Source organism: Hydra vulgaris, chromosome 11 (assembly GCF_038396675.1).
Source record: "Hydra vulgaris chromosome 11, alternate assembly HydraT2T_AEP".
Classification (NCBI taxonomy): domain Eukaryota; kingdom Metazoa; phylum Cnidaria; class Hydrozoa; order Anthoathecata; family Hydridae; genus Hydra; species Hydra vulgaris.
In genome coordinates this window covers 41,882,143-41,902,500 of record NC_088930.1, presented here as the reverse complement: position 1 = coordinate 41,902,500, position 20,358 = coordinate 41,882,143, and the positions used below count along the sequence as shown (strand labels likewise).

Here is a 20,358-nt window from a genome sequence, read left to right as displayed (position 1 = left end):
TTTAGGGATAAAATTCAGGTTTTGCATTTGGGTTACAATAAAGCTCAACTGTTGGTGCTTTCTGCTGTATTTAAAATAGAACTTTTCATAAAAAGTAATATCATAGTGCAACTCTTAGTACGGTTTAAAGAAGGGAAAAAATGTCCATAAGTTTAAATGCTGGTATTGCTGATTCAGCCAAATCATCAGGAATTCAAACATTCAGTTTTAAGCAATATGGTGAAAAAGTAGTATCACAACACTTTTGCTTTTAGTTAACACTTTTAATTAGCCATAGTCTGACTGCCAAGAAAGTCTAGACATGGGTTTATTTTACAAGTTGTAGTCATTTTTATCAAAGCATTTGAACCAATTTAATGTTGTGGAATGTGTCATAGAAGCCTGAGCTATTGCACCACTAATATTTTGTGTGGCTTCTCTAGCGAAGTGGCCTATATGGTACTCATATAGCAGACAGAGCTTTTTGTCCTCTTTTGATAATTAAATATTTAGAAAATTGCTAAAATCCATATATATATATATATATATATAATATATATATATATATATATATATATATATATATATATATATATATATATATATATATATATATATATATATATATATATATATATATATATAAATTTAAGGGGTCTTTATTGGTTCTTGAATATTTAACTGGTCCCTAATATTATCCAAAAAAGATTTCTGTCACTCAAAAGAAGCAAAATTTTATAAAAGTTTCAAAATTAGTAATCAAATTTTTTTTAAACATGTTAAAAAAAACTGTAAAAAACTTTTTTTAAATATGTTAGTGGAGAAAATGAGTTAGAGGAATAAAAACCTTAAGCAAAGTTTTTATTACTTATTTTTGTTGAAAAAGTTTCAATTTATAAACAATGTTATTTATTAAAAATATTGCTATTATTTTTAGGGCTTGTCTTTGCTCTTTGCTTAAAATCCTAGAAATCGTGGAAATCATCTAAAAAAAGTTTAATTAAAAAAAAAAATATTTACAAATATTGTTTGAAAGTTTTTAGATCAAGTGTAGGAGGTCGAAGTTTTTACTTCCTACTCCTAAAACTTAACTTTTTTACACACTTGATATAGAAAATTGGTAAAATTAAAAGAGTCCTTTAAGTTGGAAATGAGAAGCAGATTTGCAATTGAAATGGAGTTTCTCTAATGCAACTCTTCTAGATCTAAGGTATAAGAAGTTCTTTTTCAGGTCTCTGGAAGCACTTCAACAGACAAGAAGAAACCTTTGGACAGAATTAACTTAATTTGATAATCATTTGCCAACAAAAAATGTTTTTATAATCAATAGTTGTCAATATTGAAGAATAATACTTTGATAAGAAAAGTACTTTTCAATTTAAACATGAAAAGAATCACAGCCAAATTTTTGGTGTTGGCAACAGAGCAATGCAATTATTTAATCAATTTCTTGATTCACAAATATCACCATAATGCTTTGAAGTCTGGCAGAACTATGAAAAAAATTCACTATCAAAGATTGCCAAAAAGTACCTCGCTGAACTAAATAAAAATGCAAATGAACTAAATCAAAAATCAATAATTCTCATCAAACGGAAAAGATTTTGTAGAGAAAATTTTTAATGATTAATTTTTAGTATTAGTAAACTCTTACAAAATAAATTTTAATAAATCTTAGCAAATTTTAAATAAAATGAGTTAAATATGTTTTATATATTTATATAAATTATTTTTTGGTTTTTGGTTTTGGTTTGAAAATTTGGTCAATTTCAGTTTCCAGTTTGCTTGTAGTTGAACAAAAAAAGGTTTTATTAATCTTTTAGCTCTGGTAATGCATTTACACAAACATAAATAACTGCTGGATTTCAAAACACTTATCTTCACTTGATTTTAATTTAAGTTAAGAATGGGTTTGTATATAGTAATTAGTAAAGAAAGAAAATATATACATGTATGTATATATATATATATATATATATATATATATATATATATATATATATATATATATATATATATATATATATATATATATATATATATATATATATGTATATATATATATATATATATATATATATATATATATATATATATATATATATATATATATATATATATATATATATATATATATATATATATATATATATATATATATATATATATATATATATATATATATATATATATATATATATATATATGAAAACAATGTTCATGAGCTCAAAAACTTTGAACCAACTGGATTCAGAGTTTTCAAGCTCTCAAGCTCTTATGGTGGTAGTTGCCCAGTGTTTTTACAATATCATGAAAGTAATTCTCTTTCAATGGCGCTTAACAATAGCATCCATCCAAACAACATTTAAAAGATATATTGATGACAAACATTTAAGATTTCAGTTAGAAGATGTGAAAAAGTTTTTAGATCTACTTAATAAACAACATAAAAGTATTCAATACACAATGGAATGTGCTGACTTGACCAATAAATTAAACAATCTTGATGTTTCAATTACTAACAATAAAACCAAAACATATAGTTTTAAAATACATCGTAAAAATGCAGTCACAAATTTTCAAATTAAACTGAATTCATGCCATGATCCTGAAATTATCTAAGGTATCTTTATTGGTTTTGCCCATAGAGTACTACATTTATGCACAATAAATAACATTGATGATGAGCTGTCGTTTCTTATCGATTTGTAAAAAACGGCTATGAGAAGAAAAGTCTGGAAAAACTAGTTAAGTCTACAAAAGAAAGTGTTAATAACAAAAAAGATCTCATGAAAAATCAATATTTCTTAATGTCTCAAAAAAGATTTGTGTCTTTACCCTGGATCCTTGGAGTCCTAAGTTAAGAAAAGTATTTAAAAAAGCAGGATACCCGCTAGTGTTTAAACCCCCAAAAAATCTACCAAGTCTACCTTGTCTATCTAGTTCCAAAAATAAACCTACACTACCAGTTAATTTATATCCCAGTCTTTACAAGTTTGAGTGCTCTTGTGACAAATCTTATGTTAGTATACAGGACAAGAGATATTGTCTTGAATATGGCAGCATCAAACAAGTGCACAACAAGGTAAAAGGGAAAATTCAGCTGTAGTTGAACACTCCAAAATTTTAGCAGGAAAGTTAAGGAAGCATTAGAAATACAACACAATGAAAGTACCTTTCCTGACAATTGTCTTATCAGGGATGATGGCAATTATGTGACAACGTCATTTTGGAAACCCTTGTTCAAATACTTACGTCACAAAAAACTCTCTTGAAAAACTCTTAAAAAGAAGCTCTTACAAAGAACATTCTTTTGTAAATTTAAACGGTTTTGTATAATATATTTTTATAATGGTTTCTTATATACTTGACAATGAGGGTATGAATATTCCCTTGAAATATCGTAAAAATAAACATATTTTTAATAAATAGGAATAAATCCATAAAAAAAAGTTTTGTTTTAGTATTTGTTTTTTTTTAGAATAAAATTTATTCTATTTTTTTTCTAGGAGGAGAAACTTTTGAATCAGTTGATAATGGTGCAAAGTAAGCTAAAACTTAACAAAAGTATGGTATTCACATATTTGGATAGATTAACATGTATATTATTACACATATTTTTTTATAGACAAACCGAAAAAGTAGATTCTGATCAAATGGCTTTAAAAACAGCTGAAAAATTGTTAAGCGTATGTTTTTAAATATAGTTTTTTTTTTTTTAATTTCTAAGAACTCTTTAAAAAGCTGTTATTTGAAACCTATTTAAAGCGTTTTAACTAATTTACTTTTAACAAGGCTAAAATCAACCACTAAAATATTTGGGAGTTAACAAGGCTATAACCAACAACAATTAATTTGGGAGTTAACAGAAAATAGACAGAGTTTAAGAACAAGAAAGCACTTAACAGAAGTAAATTATAAAAAAATTGTAAACTGTATAAATCAGGAAAACATGAAGATGGGAGAAAATTCTAACACACCAATGTTTTAGGAGAAAATTGAGACGAATAAAAGTTTTTTGAGTATGTTATAATAAAAGGATGTGTTTTTTCTTAATGATTGAGTCACGCAAGATTGATATTTGGTTAGTTGAATAATTGTTAATAACTCGCTTAAGCAGCAACCACAGTATTATTAGTAGAAAAAAAAGGAAGAAAACTTTACAATAGTGGGGTCAAGCATGGCAGAATGTTCAACTTCATTTACAATGCGATCCTGAAAAAACTTAAGAGAAAAAACTTAAAAAATTAACTCTTTTCTAAAGTTTCTAAAGGAAAGGAATGATTATGGCTGTCTGTTCTAATGAAGAAGGAATTAAAGAAAAAAAGAAAGGCAGTAGAGTAGAAGAGTTGCTGATTAGAAGGATTAGCGCAACTGCCTATTATTTAGGGTAATACAGTATAATTAAGTAAAATCTCTACTAATTAAAAATGTGAATACCTAAAAATATTGATAAAAAAAAATTTTTCCCATATCAAAACCAATTTGACCAATTCTATTAATCTTTTCTTTGCCGGTTTGACCAATTTTTTAATTTTTTTTTTGCCAATTTGATTAATCTTTTAAATCTTTTCTTTGCCAATATTCACAAATTTAAAGTTTTAAAGTAATTAATTACTTTTTTTACTTTAATTATTTTAATTACATTTTTCAATTTTTAATTTAAATTTTTTTCATACAACAAATCTAAGAAGTAACTTTTTAATACAATACAATAAATCTTTTGCAAAATTCACCAAATCTACTTGCTCTGTGAGATTAATTTAAATTTTTCGTTTCTACTTTGGATATATTAATTGCTACTATTGTTTGATTTACATTTGCATTGATTGATTCAAATAGTCGTATGTCTTGTCTGGGGTTATACTTATCATTTCACCTATTTTTTGTGAAATCAGGTTTAAATCCTCTGATTATTCTTTTATATGCTTTTGCTACCTTTTTACTCAATCACTTTTATTTTTGTTCTTTATTGTTCTTTGTCTATGGGGCTGTTGAAATAATACATGGCAGTTTTAAAGGGGGAGGGGTATTGGAAAGTGTCACCAAATATCACATGGGGGGGGGGTGCCATAGTGTGACGTGACAAAAAACATTTTAAATTGAATTATTTATCACTGCGTAATTAAATTTAAATTGCAAACTTGGAGGTATTTGTATATTATACTGATTTCATGAAAAGTTATATGCAATAACTTTACAACTAGCGAATGTTTGTTTTTAGCTGTCATTTAACATTATTTTTTGTTTTTGTTTAATAAATAAAACATAAAATACAGCTAAGTACTAATTTTTAATTTATTTATGTGATATTTCAGTCTGATTACCTCAGACCGTCTTCAGATCTGACAACGGTCTAAAACGAATCAGAATTTCTTTTTATGCACGCAATTACCACAAAAATAGTTAAAGTTAAAAAATTTAAATAATTTTATTCTGATCATTTAACAAAAATAAATTTATTTATTTATCAAAAATAAATTTTTATTTTATGTATTTTATTATTTTTACGTATTTTATTTTTTGCAGAAATAAAATAAAAATAAAAAAAATTCTGATCTTACAAACATAGAATTTACGAACAAACATAGAATAGAAAGTTTCCCAAAGGATTGCCATACAGCTACTCATGTTCAAGCATTTAAAGTTCATTACCAAAAAGAATTTGTACCAATTGTAGTCTATATTTTGCCACTTTCAAATCAATGAAACAATAGTAGACAGTTTGGTCAAGTATTTAATTATCGAATGAGATTCAAAAAGTTAAACCTCATTGCCTAGTTGCTAAAGGTTTATTTGAACTCATGTGTGTCTTTTTAAATTTGGAAAAAGAAACAATTAAGTGGTATGATCAGGACAATGTTGATGCCTCTGACCTCAACTGGGCTTCAATAATTATTGAAGAACATTGAACTCCAATACTTGAAGGTCAAAGTCCGGTTTGGGTACAAATTTAGGTCTTAAACAGAAACATATCAATTGTATTTTTTCTAAAACATGATCTGTTACAATTAAATAAATACCTATGAAAATTCCAAAATTTTATCTTTGTCGCGTCACACAGGGGAATGGGGGGGTTCTTAAAAATGCCATAAAATGTAGTGTCCGGACCTTTATCAAATAAAATTCTGGTTTATGAGAAATTTTCGATAAAAACTGAAAAATTCAGAAACGACAAATTATTATTTTTCGTTTCCGAGTTTTTTTCGTAATGTTGGAATGAATAAAATATTTATAAATTTCTGTTCGAGTATTTTCGAAAAAAATCATTGTTTACAATAATTTTCATTTTTGACAACTGTTTTTAAATACATTTTACTTTTTTTTACCTTTAAATTTTACAACAAATTTTTTATTGTTCTTTGTTTATTTTTATGATTTATTTTTATTTTATTTTAATCAATAACTTTAGTTGAATTCACTTCTTAATTTTTTTGTGGTAAAAATTAAAATTTGATGTAATCTTTGTTTAATAATTTTTAATTTTATTAAAATTAAAATATTTCTAAGTTTGTTGAATATAAAGGATGAAGAAAATTTTTGTTTTGTAAACCACCATCAACCACATCATCAACCCCAAAACCTCTAAAGAGAAGGAAATCATCAGAACAAGATTCACAACAGAAAAAAAGAAGAGTGTCCATTAGACCAGAGGATTTGCTCCAAACCCAGTCAAAAGCCAGAGAAGGTCAAAGCTCAAATGCGGAGTTCCTCTAAGTGATATAAAAGATTTGTTAGAAGTGATATAAAGTTTGTTTTATCATAAAAAATTTTTTTATTTCTGTAAAAAGCTGTGGAATTAAAAACTAACAATTAGAACTGTTAATTTATGCCTTAGACTATTTATATCCTATAAGCTAACTACTTCAAAAATGTTGTGGATTAAAGTAAAAAAAATTCGACAAAAAATGATAAAATTTTTTGACAAAGTATGATTGCCGAAACATTACAAACTTTCTCGAAAAATTCGATAAATTTCTGATTTTCGAGAAAGATTTTTTTTCTCAAAACAGATTTTTACCGTAAGTCAGAATAAAATTTTTATTCTGTTCCGTTCCGAACTAGTTTTTATAGAATCGAGAGTCCGGACACTAATAAAATGTCACTTAGTAGGGGAGGGGGATCTCTAAAAATGCCTAAAAAAGTGTCACATATTATTTGAACAGCCCTTTTCCAACATTTCACTTTTTTGTTTGTTGTTTTCAAGAAAATAAATCTAGTCCTTTCTCTTTATTTCTCAGCCAATATTGTTCTTATTGTTGACTTTAATGCTTATCAGGACATGATAACGCCCTGAAGGCTATAAAGCCCAAAATTTTTATTTTTTGCAATCTCTTACTCTATGCTTTAAGATTTTTAAGGAAAAAAAAGTCTAGTTTTTTTCTTTGCGCATCAATGTTTTGGAAATCTCTCCTGTCTTTATGTTATCCCAACTTATACAATTTACATTTTTTTAAGCTGTTTTTTTACAATACTCTTTGTTTTCTGGTAACAGTAATCAATGTTCTCTGGTCTTTAACAATATTCTTTGTTTATTTCCATCTTAACTAATGGTTGCTTGCAGCATTGTTGGTAGCAAATTTTTTTAAGAAAATAAAGTTTTTGTTTATTGAATTTATTTGTTTAGTTTAATGTTTTTAATTTAAAAACTTTTATTTAATCATGGTTTTTTAAATACTGCATGTATTTAATTATATTTACTATATTTCTGTAGCTTCTCTCAAACTAAGATGACCTTTAAACTATTTATTTTATTATTTAGAAGTTAACTTGCTTTTCTTATAACTTTGAAAATCAACTTTTATTTAAAATTAATAATTGGCTATATATTAGACCATTTCAAAATTGTATATAAAAAAAATAATTTTTGAACTTTATTTAGGCTACCCTTTGATTTGATGTGGTTTGTGGTCAGGAAAATTAGTTCAAAGTTGCAAACTTAAATAATGTGTTTTAGGAACAGCTCAATAAACTTTACTTTTTACCAGGTCCCTATTATTTTGAAAAAAGAAGTTTTTTCAAAAGAATGTCATGTTGGGTCTTAAAAGTAGCAAAATTAAATAAAAGTTTCAAAAAAAATGATAATTTCATAATACAATTATTATTTTAGATTTAATTGCACAAAAACTATGGTTTTTTAACTAGAAATAAAAAAAGTACATTTTTACAAGTTTTTAATAAAAATAAAAATTTTTTAATTTATTTTTTATAAAACAATTATTATTTTTGAAATTTATATATTATTTTGCTTCTTTTGAGTACCAGGTTGACCTACTTTTAAGGAACTTTTTTTTCTTCAATTTTAGGACCCCATTGAAAAGCAAACTTAATTGAGCTGTTACTAAATATTGGAATAATGCTTTGAAACTTTAATGATTTACTTTTTTTCATCAATTAACAACATTTAAACATCTAGCCACTTAATTATTAAAAAATATTTTTTTTGAACTGGTCTACTATGTATATATATTATTTATATAAGTTTATATATGCTGTGTGTGTGTATATATATATATGTTTGGGCTATATAATAAAATAATACTGGAATTAAACAATTTTTGAGAAAAAAATTAGATTAAGTTGATTAAACATCTGACAGTCCCTAACATTATCAACAAATATATTATCAAAAAAAAAGTGTTAACTTTTCATTTTATTTGTTTCTATGGAGGTTCTTATCACCCTTACTTTATTTAACTAATTTATATTTTTTTAATAACAAAAATAAAAACAGATGCAAGGAGATTTCAAACCTGGCAGTGAAGTTAAAAAATGTTCATTCATCAAGTTAAAAAATTATTATACTATTTATAATTAAGTTTTTAAATGTAATCTATCAATTTTAGGAAATTAAATCACAAGAATCATTGAAGTTTAAAGTTCTACAAAACAAAACACTGATAGCTACAAAAGATAGTCGCATAGTTCAAAAAGCTTTATTTAATCTTACAGAAATTGTGGAGGCTAATGTAAAAATAAAAATAATTTTATTCATTATGTTTAACTAAGTTAACTTTATAGGTATTAATATATTTAGTATAATATATAATTTACTTATCTTGTTATCAATTACTTTTATACAGAAAGATTGCGTACCAGCGCTATTAGCCATGTCCACATGTTTTATGCTTTTAAAGCAATCTCCGAAAGCTCGCAATCAACTTAAACGTCTTGCTAAAATGACATGGAATCCAGAGGTACATTGTTATCCAAGTTTTGTGATATTTTGATAATAATCGTTTAATGAAATATTTGAAATACATTTTTAACTAAGGTCATGCAATTAACCAAACCATTCTTTATATTAAAATCATGATAAATAACTGTATCAAACTGAACTGATCAAATTATTTTAAATATTAAAAAAAGTAAAATAAATCAACCAATTTCTTGAAATAACTTCTTGAATAAACCAATATCTTAAAAGCTTCTTTTTTGTAAATTAATCTTTATATTTACAAGAAATTTTTATATTTACAAGAAGTTGGGTTATTTTTGTCAAATAAAAAAAATTAAATTAAAATTGCAAACAAAATCATATTTTCAATAACACAATTTAGTTTAACTAAACATAGAAAAGCAGCTAAAATAAACTAGAAGAATTTTGGTTTCTTAACCATACTACCAAGTGACCTTTAACTTTGGCCTGCAACTCTGTAATGGCTTCTTTTTCTATTTTTTCGTCATTATAGTATGCTGTGAAAATGAAATTTGTGGATCTTGATAGAAAAATAATGTGAGTTATGTATGTTACTGATTAAAATTAAGTTTACACTTATCTATTTTTACATTTATATATGTTGATTCTAACTCAAATCATATTTGTTTCTAAATCAAAGTGAAATTTAGAGATTTTTAGAATTAAATAAGTTTAAATTCTTGTGAAAAATATTCTTTTTTTTTTTTTTTTTTTTTTCATTTTTACAAGATAAATTGTGGTCCTACTTCAAAAATTACTATTCATGTCAATACCAACCATAAAGTATATTTGAAAGAATATTTAATGAAAAGTGAATTATTTAAAAAACAAAAAATTGATGAAGAAAATGAGACAAAAGGGGTAAAAACAATAACAAATGATGAATCAAAAATCAGAACTATGGCTCAAACAACTCCATTTAAGTTTTAGATTTGACAAAGTTTGTTACTAGCTTGGTTTACTTTTTAAAGTTTTAGATAATGAAGCAAATAAAAATTTAAAATCAAGTCCGTATCAACATATGACAAAAATTTCAAACTCTGTACAATAAAGGAAAGTAGGGATTATTTCCCCAATTTAACAAAGATTTCCCCAAATGAACTGGTGTTACTTTGGGGAAATCTTTGTTAAATTGGGGAAATAAGTAAGCTTAAGAAATGATTTGGGGAAATAAGTAAGCTTAAGAAATGATTTGTACATGAATCTTGCAGTTTACCACATCAATTTAGGTTTTAATTTGGTAAATTTTCTCATTGCTTGAACGCCACAAACTGACAGACACACAGTCCATCAGTAAGTGAGTGTAAAGAGTTATGATGTTGTGACAAGGGGGGGGGGGGGGAGAAAGGGAGTAAAAAATAGTCAATAATTGCATGACATAATATGTGGGCAATTCCTTATTGAGTAACATGGAGATTTTAACTCAAAAATTGTTTGTATTTAAAATTATAATGATAGTTTTGTACTTTTTATATAGGAAGCAGAAGAGTTTGAAAAAGTATGGTTATCTCTGGCTGATATATATATTCAAGTATGGTACTATATGTTAGTTTAAGTTTAAATAAACTATATTTTAATTATTTTCAAAATGCTTCAGTTTCAATTTTTATGTTAATTTTTTTTTTTTTATGTACAAAAATATACAGAAATGTATAATATATAATAATATACAGAAATATAAAAATATACAGAAATGTATAATATATAATAATATACAGAAATATAAAAATATACAGAAATGTATAATGTATAATGCACCAGAAATCAAAGGAAGCTATTAATGTGTGAGTTTACTTGAATATTGTCTAACAGGATGCACATATATCAACAACAAAGTTTTCTAGTATTTGATTCTGCACTTTCAGTGAAAAATAAACTTACCAAAAATATATAACTTGATTGCAAAGATTCTCACTATTGTAGTTCTCAACACTTTTATAAACTTGCAAAATAAATATGTCAATGCTAAATACCTTTTATAACTTTTTTATATGTGTTAAATGAATAGGGCCATATTAATTTAGTAGTACTTCTAATAAACATGTTTATGGTCGAGACAAGTGGTTAAATTGACATTGATTATTGTTAGCCAAGTTTTCTACATTAATATCTTTCTTTCATATACAGAATATCTTTAAAAGATTCAATTCTAAGCAACAGTGTATATGTTGTCAGATAGCATTCACTTTCTAGTTTATTTCCAAAAAAGCACTGTTGAATTTTTTTGAAAACTGTATTTCCAAATAAGACTCAGTAACTATTTAATTCAATAAAAAAACTATTTTCAGGCTTTGTGTATGGTGTCACAATATTTTTAGGCTTTATATATAATATTGTGTCACAAAACTATTTTTAAGCTTTATGTATAACATAGTGTCACAAAACTAATTTTAGGCTTTAAGTGTAACATGGTGTTACAATACTATATTTAAACAATAGAAAGCAACATGAAATAGTAAAAATGAAATTGTTTTTAAACTTGCAACATTCTGAAACATTCATTTGAAAAACTGTATTTTAAGATACTTAATACTAACTTAGCATCTTTTTTTTACATGAAAAAGTTTTTGAAGTTTTTGAAATTTTTTTTATAGTTAGGCCCAGGAGTGAGTGTTATAGAAATACTTTTGTGTCAAAATGAACACAAAGTAGTTTTCCCTGGGCTATTTCAATAAAATATTCTTTTGTTTTTAAACCATTATCACTAATCACATCCTTTATGTTGCTTACTTGTTAAATAAATAACATTAGCCAATGCATCTCTATGATTTACATCTAAATTGTTTATTAATTTATAATTTCTGATTTTATTTTATTATTTGAAGTACTCACTCTCTTTTTGGTAAATTCAATCTTCTTTTGCTTTCTACAAACAGCAAAGAAGTATTTCTTGATGATTCCATCACAGTATCACGGCCTCTTTCTTAGTCATTCAAAAAATTTGTATCATCATTTCTTTTCTCTTTCTTAATTTTTTTTTGTTTGATATTGGATTGGACTTCACTTCCAGATTTTCTTTTGTGGTGAAACAACACACATGTTTTTAAGTCCTCCAATGTGATTGCAACCAATTTCAATACTCCCATAGGGAAATTTGAAAGAAACTACATTGCTGAGTAAATACTACAAATTTTCTTACCTTGTTTTAATTGATTTACCATTTAGGTAATGCAGAATTTGTTTTCCAGACAATTGAGATGATGGTAGTATCTCAATGGAATCATTTGTCAAAAAAAAAATTATACTTTGATCTGGTTTCTTTTCCCATTTTATCAAAATAATATAATATACTTTTTTTCCACTATTAATTTAAGTATGTTAATTTTTCACCCAAAAAAATAAAATAATAGTGTAAAGAACAGTATAAGAATAATATAATAATAGTAAGAATAATATAAGAAAATAATTGTAATTATATTGTAATTATATTGGCATAATTTTTTTTTTTTTTTAATGCAAAAAAATTAAATACTAAATAAAAAGCTTGTTTAAAAAGTTTTCAATTTTATTAAAATGGACAAACTGCTAAAATGAAAATGTTGTAAAAATCAGTACCTTTTTAAGAAACTAAAATTCAGTGTCCTAAAATTTACACCAAAAGATAAATAAAGCAGTTTTTTTTTTAATTTTCATATTTTAAAGGTGTTTAATTTGTGAATTTTTGAGGTAAAAGTATGAATTTTTGAAGTAAAGATTGGGTATTTGAGCCTATTGACCAGGGTCTACAAATTGTGCAAATAAGTTAAATTTTCGTTTTTATTGATCACAGAGAATATCCATAGCACATGGAAATCAGTGCTTTTTTTTTGAATAAGAACTTTACATAAAATATTTATTTTACTGCATAGGATATTTATAAATGTATTTTGTTATTCTGTAAAAATGTTACTATATACTTATTTTATATTTTGAATATAATTTGAAAGAATTGTTAATATTGAATAGTTTTGGATTGCAGAACAATCCATAAACTTGCAAACTAAAATTCTGCATGGTTTAAAAAATATTAAAAAATTCAGGTACTTTGAAGAATTACTAAACATATAAATATATTAAGTAACGCTTAATATATTTATATGTTTACTTTGACATGTGGGTAACATTGACATGTGTTAAAGTAAATGTTTTTATTTATCACCCGTTGACTATTGCTTAAATTGATTTAACAGATGTTGTAGCCAGATGTCGAACAAAGAAATATAACTATTTTTATCCCCATAATAGTAAGTATAAATAACAACACAATACAGCGAGCATGAATTAAACTAATTTCTATTTTTTTGTTGTTGCAGAAAAACTTTAGTTAAAAGAAAAGTAAAACCATACTATAATATCATTTTACATGTGCTTTTATGATGTTGTTTCTAAATACAAAGTATTTGAGATTTTTTTGTAGCATTTTTTTCTTAAATGCATATTTCAATTTTGGGGTAACATTGACAGAAATGCCTATGGGCAAAGAATTAAGCAAAAGTTAGCAGAATGTCTTACATCTAATGAATATTTCACAATTACATGATATGGAATTAAACAAACAGCACTAAATTAAAAGAGTTGAATTCAAAAAAAAATGTACCAATACATCAGATGTCAACTGATCCAACGACAGACACTTGCAGAAACTTGAAGAAACCAAATAATGTTGCATAATACTGCTAAGGAAAAAACATTAGAACCTAAAGATGTAAAAAGTTAATTTTTTGTTTCAGAAATTAAACTAAACACTAAAAAGTCTGTCACAAAGAAATCCAGCAAAAAATTAAAAAGCTGAAAGATTTTGTTGGAGTCAGAGTCATTGATATTTAGGTCACAAAGTTTACTAATATCAATATTACCGCATATAGAGGGCAACATTGACAGTTGTATGCCAACAACAAAATCAGTTAAATTGTCTATCAGTTTATGGCAGCAATATTATTGGTAAACACATAAAAATAATTTCACATAAAAATATTTTTGTTACATCAAGAGAAAAAATATTTTTTCCAAAGAAATGTCAATGTTACACCACTTTACCTTTTATACATATATATATATATATATATATATATATATATATATATATATATATATATATATATATATATATATATATATATATATATATATATATATATATGATAATATATATATATATATATATATGATAATATATATATATATATGATAATATATATTTATATGATAATATATATATATATATATATATATATATATATATATATATATATATATATATATATATAGAGAGAGAGAGAGAGAGAGAGAGAGAGAGAGAGAGAGAGAGAGAGAGAGAGAGAGAGAGAGAGAGAGAGAGAGAGAGAAAATAAAGATATATAAAGAGATATATAATTGTTTATAATAGAGTGCAAAGTATGACATGGCTTTAGAACTTTTGAAAAAGTGTCTCACTTCAAATGAGGTATGTTATACAGTTTTGTTCAGTTTTTGAAGTAAAAATAAACTGTGTTGTGTAACTTATACTTTTTCATAATTTTCACTTTTTACAACACCAATATACATATATATTTTTTAATATACATTTATATAAATATTTTGTATGATCGTTTTTTTACATGAAAAATATATTTTATGTATAACATAAAATGTTTTTTTTTATTATAAAAAAGTGAGTTAAGATGTAAAAAACTGTTTAAGACTTTAACTAAGTTAAAGTCTTGAACAGTTTTTTTGTTTTTTTTCAATGTTTGTTGTGTAGATTGTCTCTATTGGCTAATTGTATGCAAAATTAATTTTCCCTTCTTTTTTTTTTGAAATTCTCTCATTCTTCTGGTCTTCAGCTTGTTTCTGCTTAATCTGTTCACAGTTGTTCGCACTTCTGTTCTATATGTTATACAAGTTTCATCAGCTCAACTACACAAATCTACTAAATCAATAATAATAACTTATCCACACCAGTCTCAATCAGTCTCAATCTGTAAATTTGGTAAATCCAAAAGCAAATGCTGATCTAATTCAAACTGTTGTTCAAGAAAACAGAATTGCTTTAGAATGGGCATTACGAGTCGATCATGACAAACACTATGAAGCAACAAAATGCTAAATATGCATCTTTTTGTGGTTGAAATGTTTCTGCAATTTGCAATTTAGGTTTGTCAACTTTGTTATGTCTAGCAGAAATATGCTTGTGTGTTTGAAGTTCTAAAATAGTTTGAAGTGGCATGAAACATTTACCAGAATCATAGAGTTTTGATTGAAGCTGAGAGAAAGCTTTTTTAGATAAGTTGCTGCATATTGAGTTAGTTTAATATTTGTCTAATATTTGGTGCAAATCATTTTAACATGGCAATACAAACCAACATCTAAAGGCTGAAGAATGTTTGACAAATGATCTGGTTGGCATATAGACCCGATAGGTATATAGATAGGCGTTGTTTTTAATACAAAAAAAAGCAATTTGGTATTTTATGGGCGTGCTGTGGCCATCAAGTACTAATACATGGATACCAGAAATTTTTAGGTATATTAGAATAAATATTTTAGTCAGCAGCTGGATGAATTGTTTGTATTCCATCTACATGATGGTGAAGTTGTTTATTCTTCATTTTTTATGCCTTTTGTACGCCAGTTTACTACAAGGTGTTTGGCTTTAAAAATTATAAATGGTTGAAATGCAACTCCAGCAGCATTTACACAGTTGCATACATTTATTTTTTTATTATTATTTCACTTTATTTCATTAGTTAATTTTAGCTTTTTGCAGAGAATTATTTGATTACCCTTGTCACTTTGAAGAAAAATTTTATTGAAATTTCAGACATTTGGTGCAGAGTATTTATTGATGTTTGCTTCAAAAAATTGAGTCTCATATGTAATGAATTATTTATTTATACTATCTTCAGTACAAGAAACTGCTCTTGGTGTTGCAACTTTATCTGCAGTTCTCTCATCTAATGTTTTCAAAGTTTGATGAAAGCATAGCACCAAGCTTTGCTTGGTTTATCTTTTCTTTAATAAACGAGTTTACCTTTTCTTTAATAAATGTTTCGTATATTGTAAATAACTAGCAATTAGATCAAATTAAACTTGCCAACTGCTGAAACCCAAATCTAATGCCACTCATCAGGGGCATGTCTAACATGGCCCTGATAAGCAGCAGATCTCACTGCCTGCACTAGGGGTTCTACTGAAACCCAAATCAGCAAGTTTACTAAGCATTTCAACTAATGTCAGTTCAGCACTTAAATTGGTGACTGTGCTAGTACCAATCTATTTGTACCAGTACCAAATAGAAAGAGCAGGGTTCTTTATACTGAACAATAAAGTTGTTTTTGGACTGCCATACATAAATTACACTTTACATAATAATAAGTTGCCAAATTTTACTTTTGAAGTTGCACCATTAAGTTTGCTATTGTGTGAATCTTTTTTCATTGACTGAGATTAATTAATTTTTATTTAGTTATTAATTTATGTAGGTTACTTATATTTATATAAAAGTAAATACATAAATTTTAAAAAAATTTTAGTAAAATAGTTATATAAAATAAATAAAGTATTCCATTAAATAGGAAATCTCTTTTCAGTTTTATCTTCATAACTTTTTACTGGAACAAGCAAATTCAATTCTGAAAAAAATGATCATTTTCAGCAGAATTTTTACTACAAAACAACAGTTGAAAGATTTTATTTTCTAAACTAGGATAATAAATAAAGATTAAAACACTTTACTAACAGTAAATCTTTTTAAATTATGTTAAAAATTTTTAATTAAACACAAATAAGTTTTATACCGTATGATCAAGCAAAAAGTACTAAACCATACTGTAACAAAAATAAACTCAAAATAATTTCCCTTTATATGATATAAAAACTAAAAACACAAAAGTTAACTTTTACATGTTGTTTCACCTGCTACATCATACATGCTCATACTCTAATCAGTATGCTATCCAACAGGCATTTGTTTTTAAAAGTTATGTTTAACTGATTTAAATAACTACATTTAGTTTTTATATTTAATTAAATAGATAATTATTTCACTATTTTTTATTTAAATATATTAACTGTTTACTTAAGATTAGAAATTAGTTTAAAAATATTTTTTTAATTGAAAATATAAATCACCATGCATCTAATCTTAAAAAAAAAATGCTGGAGTTTTATTGAGTGTGTAATCCATACCTACAGAGAAAAACACTAATAAAATTAACTAATAAAATACTAATAAAAATAATAATAAAATGCGAATAAGCACAAGTTCAAACTGACATAAGAGCGCTAAATGAATTTGCAAAGATTTGCATAAGTGCAAATTGGCATAAATGCCAATTCGCACTAATACTAATATTTGCAATTTTATTCTGTCTTCTTTTGCCAATTCTCACTTATGCCAGTTTTTGTAACTGCTTCACGCTTATTTTTGTAACAGTTCGCACTTTGTAACAGTTTGCACTTCGCCAGTTTGCACTTATGCCAATTTACACTTATGCCAATGTTTATTCAAAACACCTATTCCAATTCGCACATGATTCAGTTTTTGCAACTGCTTTGCGTTTATGCCAGTCTGCACTTATGCCAGTTCGCACTAATGTCAATGTTTGTTAATTCTTTCGGTGCACTTATGTCAATTTGCATTTATGCCAGTTTTTGCAACAGCTTTGCACTTATGAAATTCACACTTCCCATTAATAAGTTAGGGTTTTTATCATTAGAAACGGTTCTGTGCATTTTGTAATTGATTTAATTTAGATTTATTATACTGCATATTTAGTTATTTAATTTATTCCAGTGATGCTAGATTTTTTTAATGTTTGTAAATTTGCTTCAGTAAGTTTAGACAGTTTCCATATTTATTTTAGTGAGTTAAGACAGATTTCATATTTTTTTAGAGAGTTTAGACAGTTTCCATATTTATTTTAGTGAGTTTAGACAGTTTTTTTTTTGTTTTTTTTAATCTAGTAAGCCATATTCACAGATTTTATTTTACTCCAGTAAAAATATTTTTATGCTTTATATTGGGTGTTTGAATTAATTGGTAAAGTTTTATAAAAGGTGAAACAACTAGTTTTGCATTCATTTATCCCAATTTTTAAATATTGAAATATTATTTTCAAATTTGGTTGCCAGAAAGCTGGAAAAATGTAGTAGCTAGCGACGACAATAGCTTGAACATTAATTGTACCACCATTTTTCACATTAAAGTTTTAATTTTATGTAAAAAATGCTACAAGTTTAACCACTCCCCCTCACCTTTCTTTCCGATAATATACAGACTGAATGTCGGGAGTTTTTTTATTTTTAGAGTTGCGCAAAAGCATGGGAATACTGTGGTTTTATAATGGAAAAAGAACAAAATTATCGAGAAGCGTCTATAAAGTATGAAAAAGCATGGAAGTATTCCAACGAATCTAACCCTGCTATTGGTAATTAAATATTAAGTAAATAATTACAAAATAAATTGTGCTGTGCGGTGTAATAAACAAAACTTGTTGTTATTATTAGATTATTATTATTATTATTATTATTATTATTATTATTATTATTATTATTATTATTATTAGATTTTTGCTACTAGGCTAAAAGCTAATATAAAAGATTATAAGTAAATTATAATAACAGTTCAAATGTAGAGTTAAGTTGCACTAGCTATAACAAAATGAACTTCAAACTCAGTGCAACGCTAATGCAGTTAACGTGCAACGCCTATTAACGCAATTAACGTGCAACACCTATTAACGCATAATACCATATTATGAAATCATTATGATGTTTTTTTCAAGTAATATTTCTTTTTTTTTAAGGTTATCGACTTGCTTTTAATTATTTGAAATCACAAAGATATGTTGATGCTATTAATATTTGCAACCAGGTAATTTTTTTAAATTTGCACAACAGAGATTTTTTTTCCTTTTTTAAATTGAAGTATTAGTGGTGCAATAGTAGAGCGTCCATTTTGTAAACGAGAAGTTCTGAGTTCGATTCCCACCATGGCTTTGGTCACGCGCTCAACTTGTTGAGATTTACAGAGTTTAAACCGCAATACGTCACCGGTAATACCACACTCAACCTGTTTCTCCGCGCAATCAAGGTTTGCGTTATTTATTTAAGGTTAACAGAGTGGTTATGCGTGGTTAACATTTTTGAAAAAATATGAGTATCCTTTTTGACTATAGTTGACTATCTTTTTCGACTATAGTTGTCCTCAATCTTTCAGAATCTTAAGTGAACGTGTTAAAAAAAATGTATATACATTTTTCAAAAAGCTATTTAGAAAAATATATAAGTTTATTATTATTATTACTATTATTTTATTACTTTGATTTTAATTTACTTTTTGAACTTATGAGTTATAGTAAACATTTTTAATTATAGTTTTGAAATCGCTACTTTAATACTTTGAAAATGCTACTTTAGTGAAACCTTTAAAAATATAGATCTGCTTTAATATTTTTTATAAATAAAAGAATAATTGGTTTTTAGGTTTTGGATAAATATTCGAATTATCCCAAAATAAAAAAAGACATTTTGGATAAAGCTAGATCTCTTGTTCGGTCCTAAATATCAAGTGTGTTTTAAAAATCCGATTCACGATCACGCTTGCGTTTTACGAAACACACGTTTATTATATATTAAAATTTTTTTTAAAAAAAGATTTTTTATTGTACATGCTTTGAAGTAATTTATACGAAATAATATATTGTATTAAAAGATTAAAACTATTTAAGATAGAATACTTTAGTAAACTGTTTTATTGTTCGTCTGATTCCGATGTGAAATGAAAACAGCGCTTAAAACAGGGCGAAAAAATCATTTAACAAATAAATTCTGGTTGTGCTTTCTTTCATTTAATTTCTCTTGGTTGCTCATTTTATTTCAAAATCTCGCACAATATTTTGGTACTGAATAATTTTTTTAATTTCGGATAATTCCCAATCAATTGCTTCGCTTGTTTTTCGTGATCTTGCTGCGTTCATTAGTTTTAGGGAATCCTCGGGCATCAACTGAATTTCTGAAATAGCATTGCGACGTCCTTTCATTAAAGCTTGGTTCATGAAGAACAACTCTTTTATAACCGATAATTCTTCATTTTCCGCTTTCTTTTGTTGATCATCGATTAAATTTTGGGTGTGGGGACCCAACCCTGATATTTTTCGTATTTTTTTGATGAAGGTGTGTTCTTCCATTTTTAGAAACTTAAACAAGAAGATTTTTTGTTT

The 20,358-nt window shown here is 25.9% G+C and overlaps 1 protein-coding gene across 1 annotated transcript in view; it reads left to right on the top strand.

Annotated features, from left to right (window-relative positions):
• LOC101238194 (tetratricopeptide repeat protein 21B) overlaps positions 1-19,884 on the top strand; it is a 59,656-nt gene extending 39,772 nt beyond the window's left edge. Inside the window, exons 35-43 of the mRNA XM_065808875.1 lie at positions 3,489-3,525; positions 3,608-3,668; positions 8,826-8,948; positions 9,063-9,176; positions 10,656-10,709; positions 14,544-14,600; positions 18,444-18,564; positions 18,943-19,010; positions 19,622-19,884. Coding sequence (XP_065664947.1) covers positions 3,489-3,525; positions 3,608-3,668; positions 8,826-8,948; positions 9,063-9,176; positions 10,656-10,709; positions 14,544-14,600; positions 18,444-18,564; positions 18,943-19,010; positions 19,622-19,699 — 713 coding nt within the window. The 3' untranslated portion in view covers positions 19,700-19,884. The remainder of the gene's footprint in view (positions 1-3,488; positions 3,526-3,607; positions 3,669-8,825; positions 8,949-9,062; positions 9,177-10,655; positions 10,710-14,543; positions 14,601-18,443; positions 18,565-18,942; positions 19,011-19,621) is intronic.
• Positions 19,885-20,358: the final 474 nt, after the last annotated feature.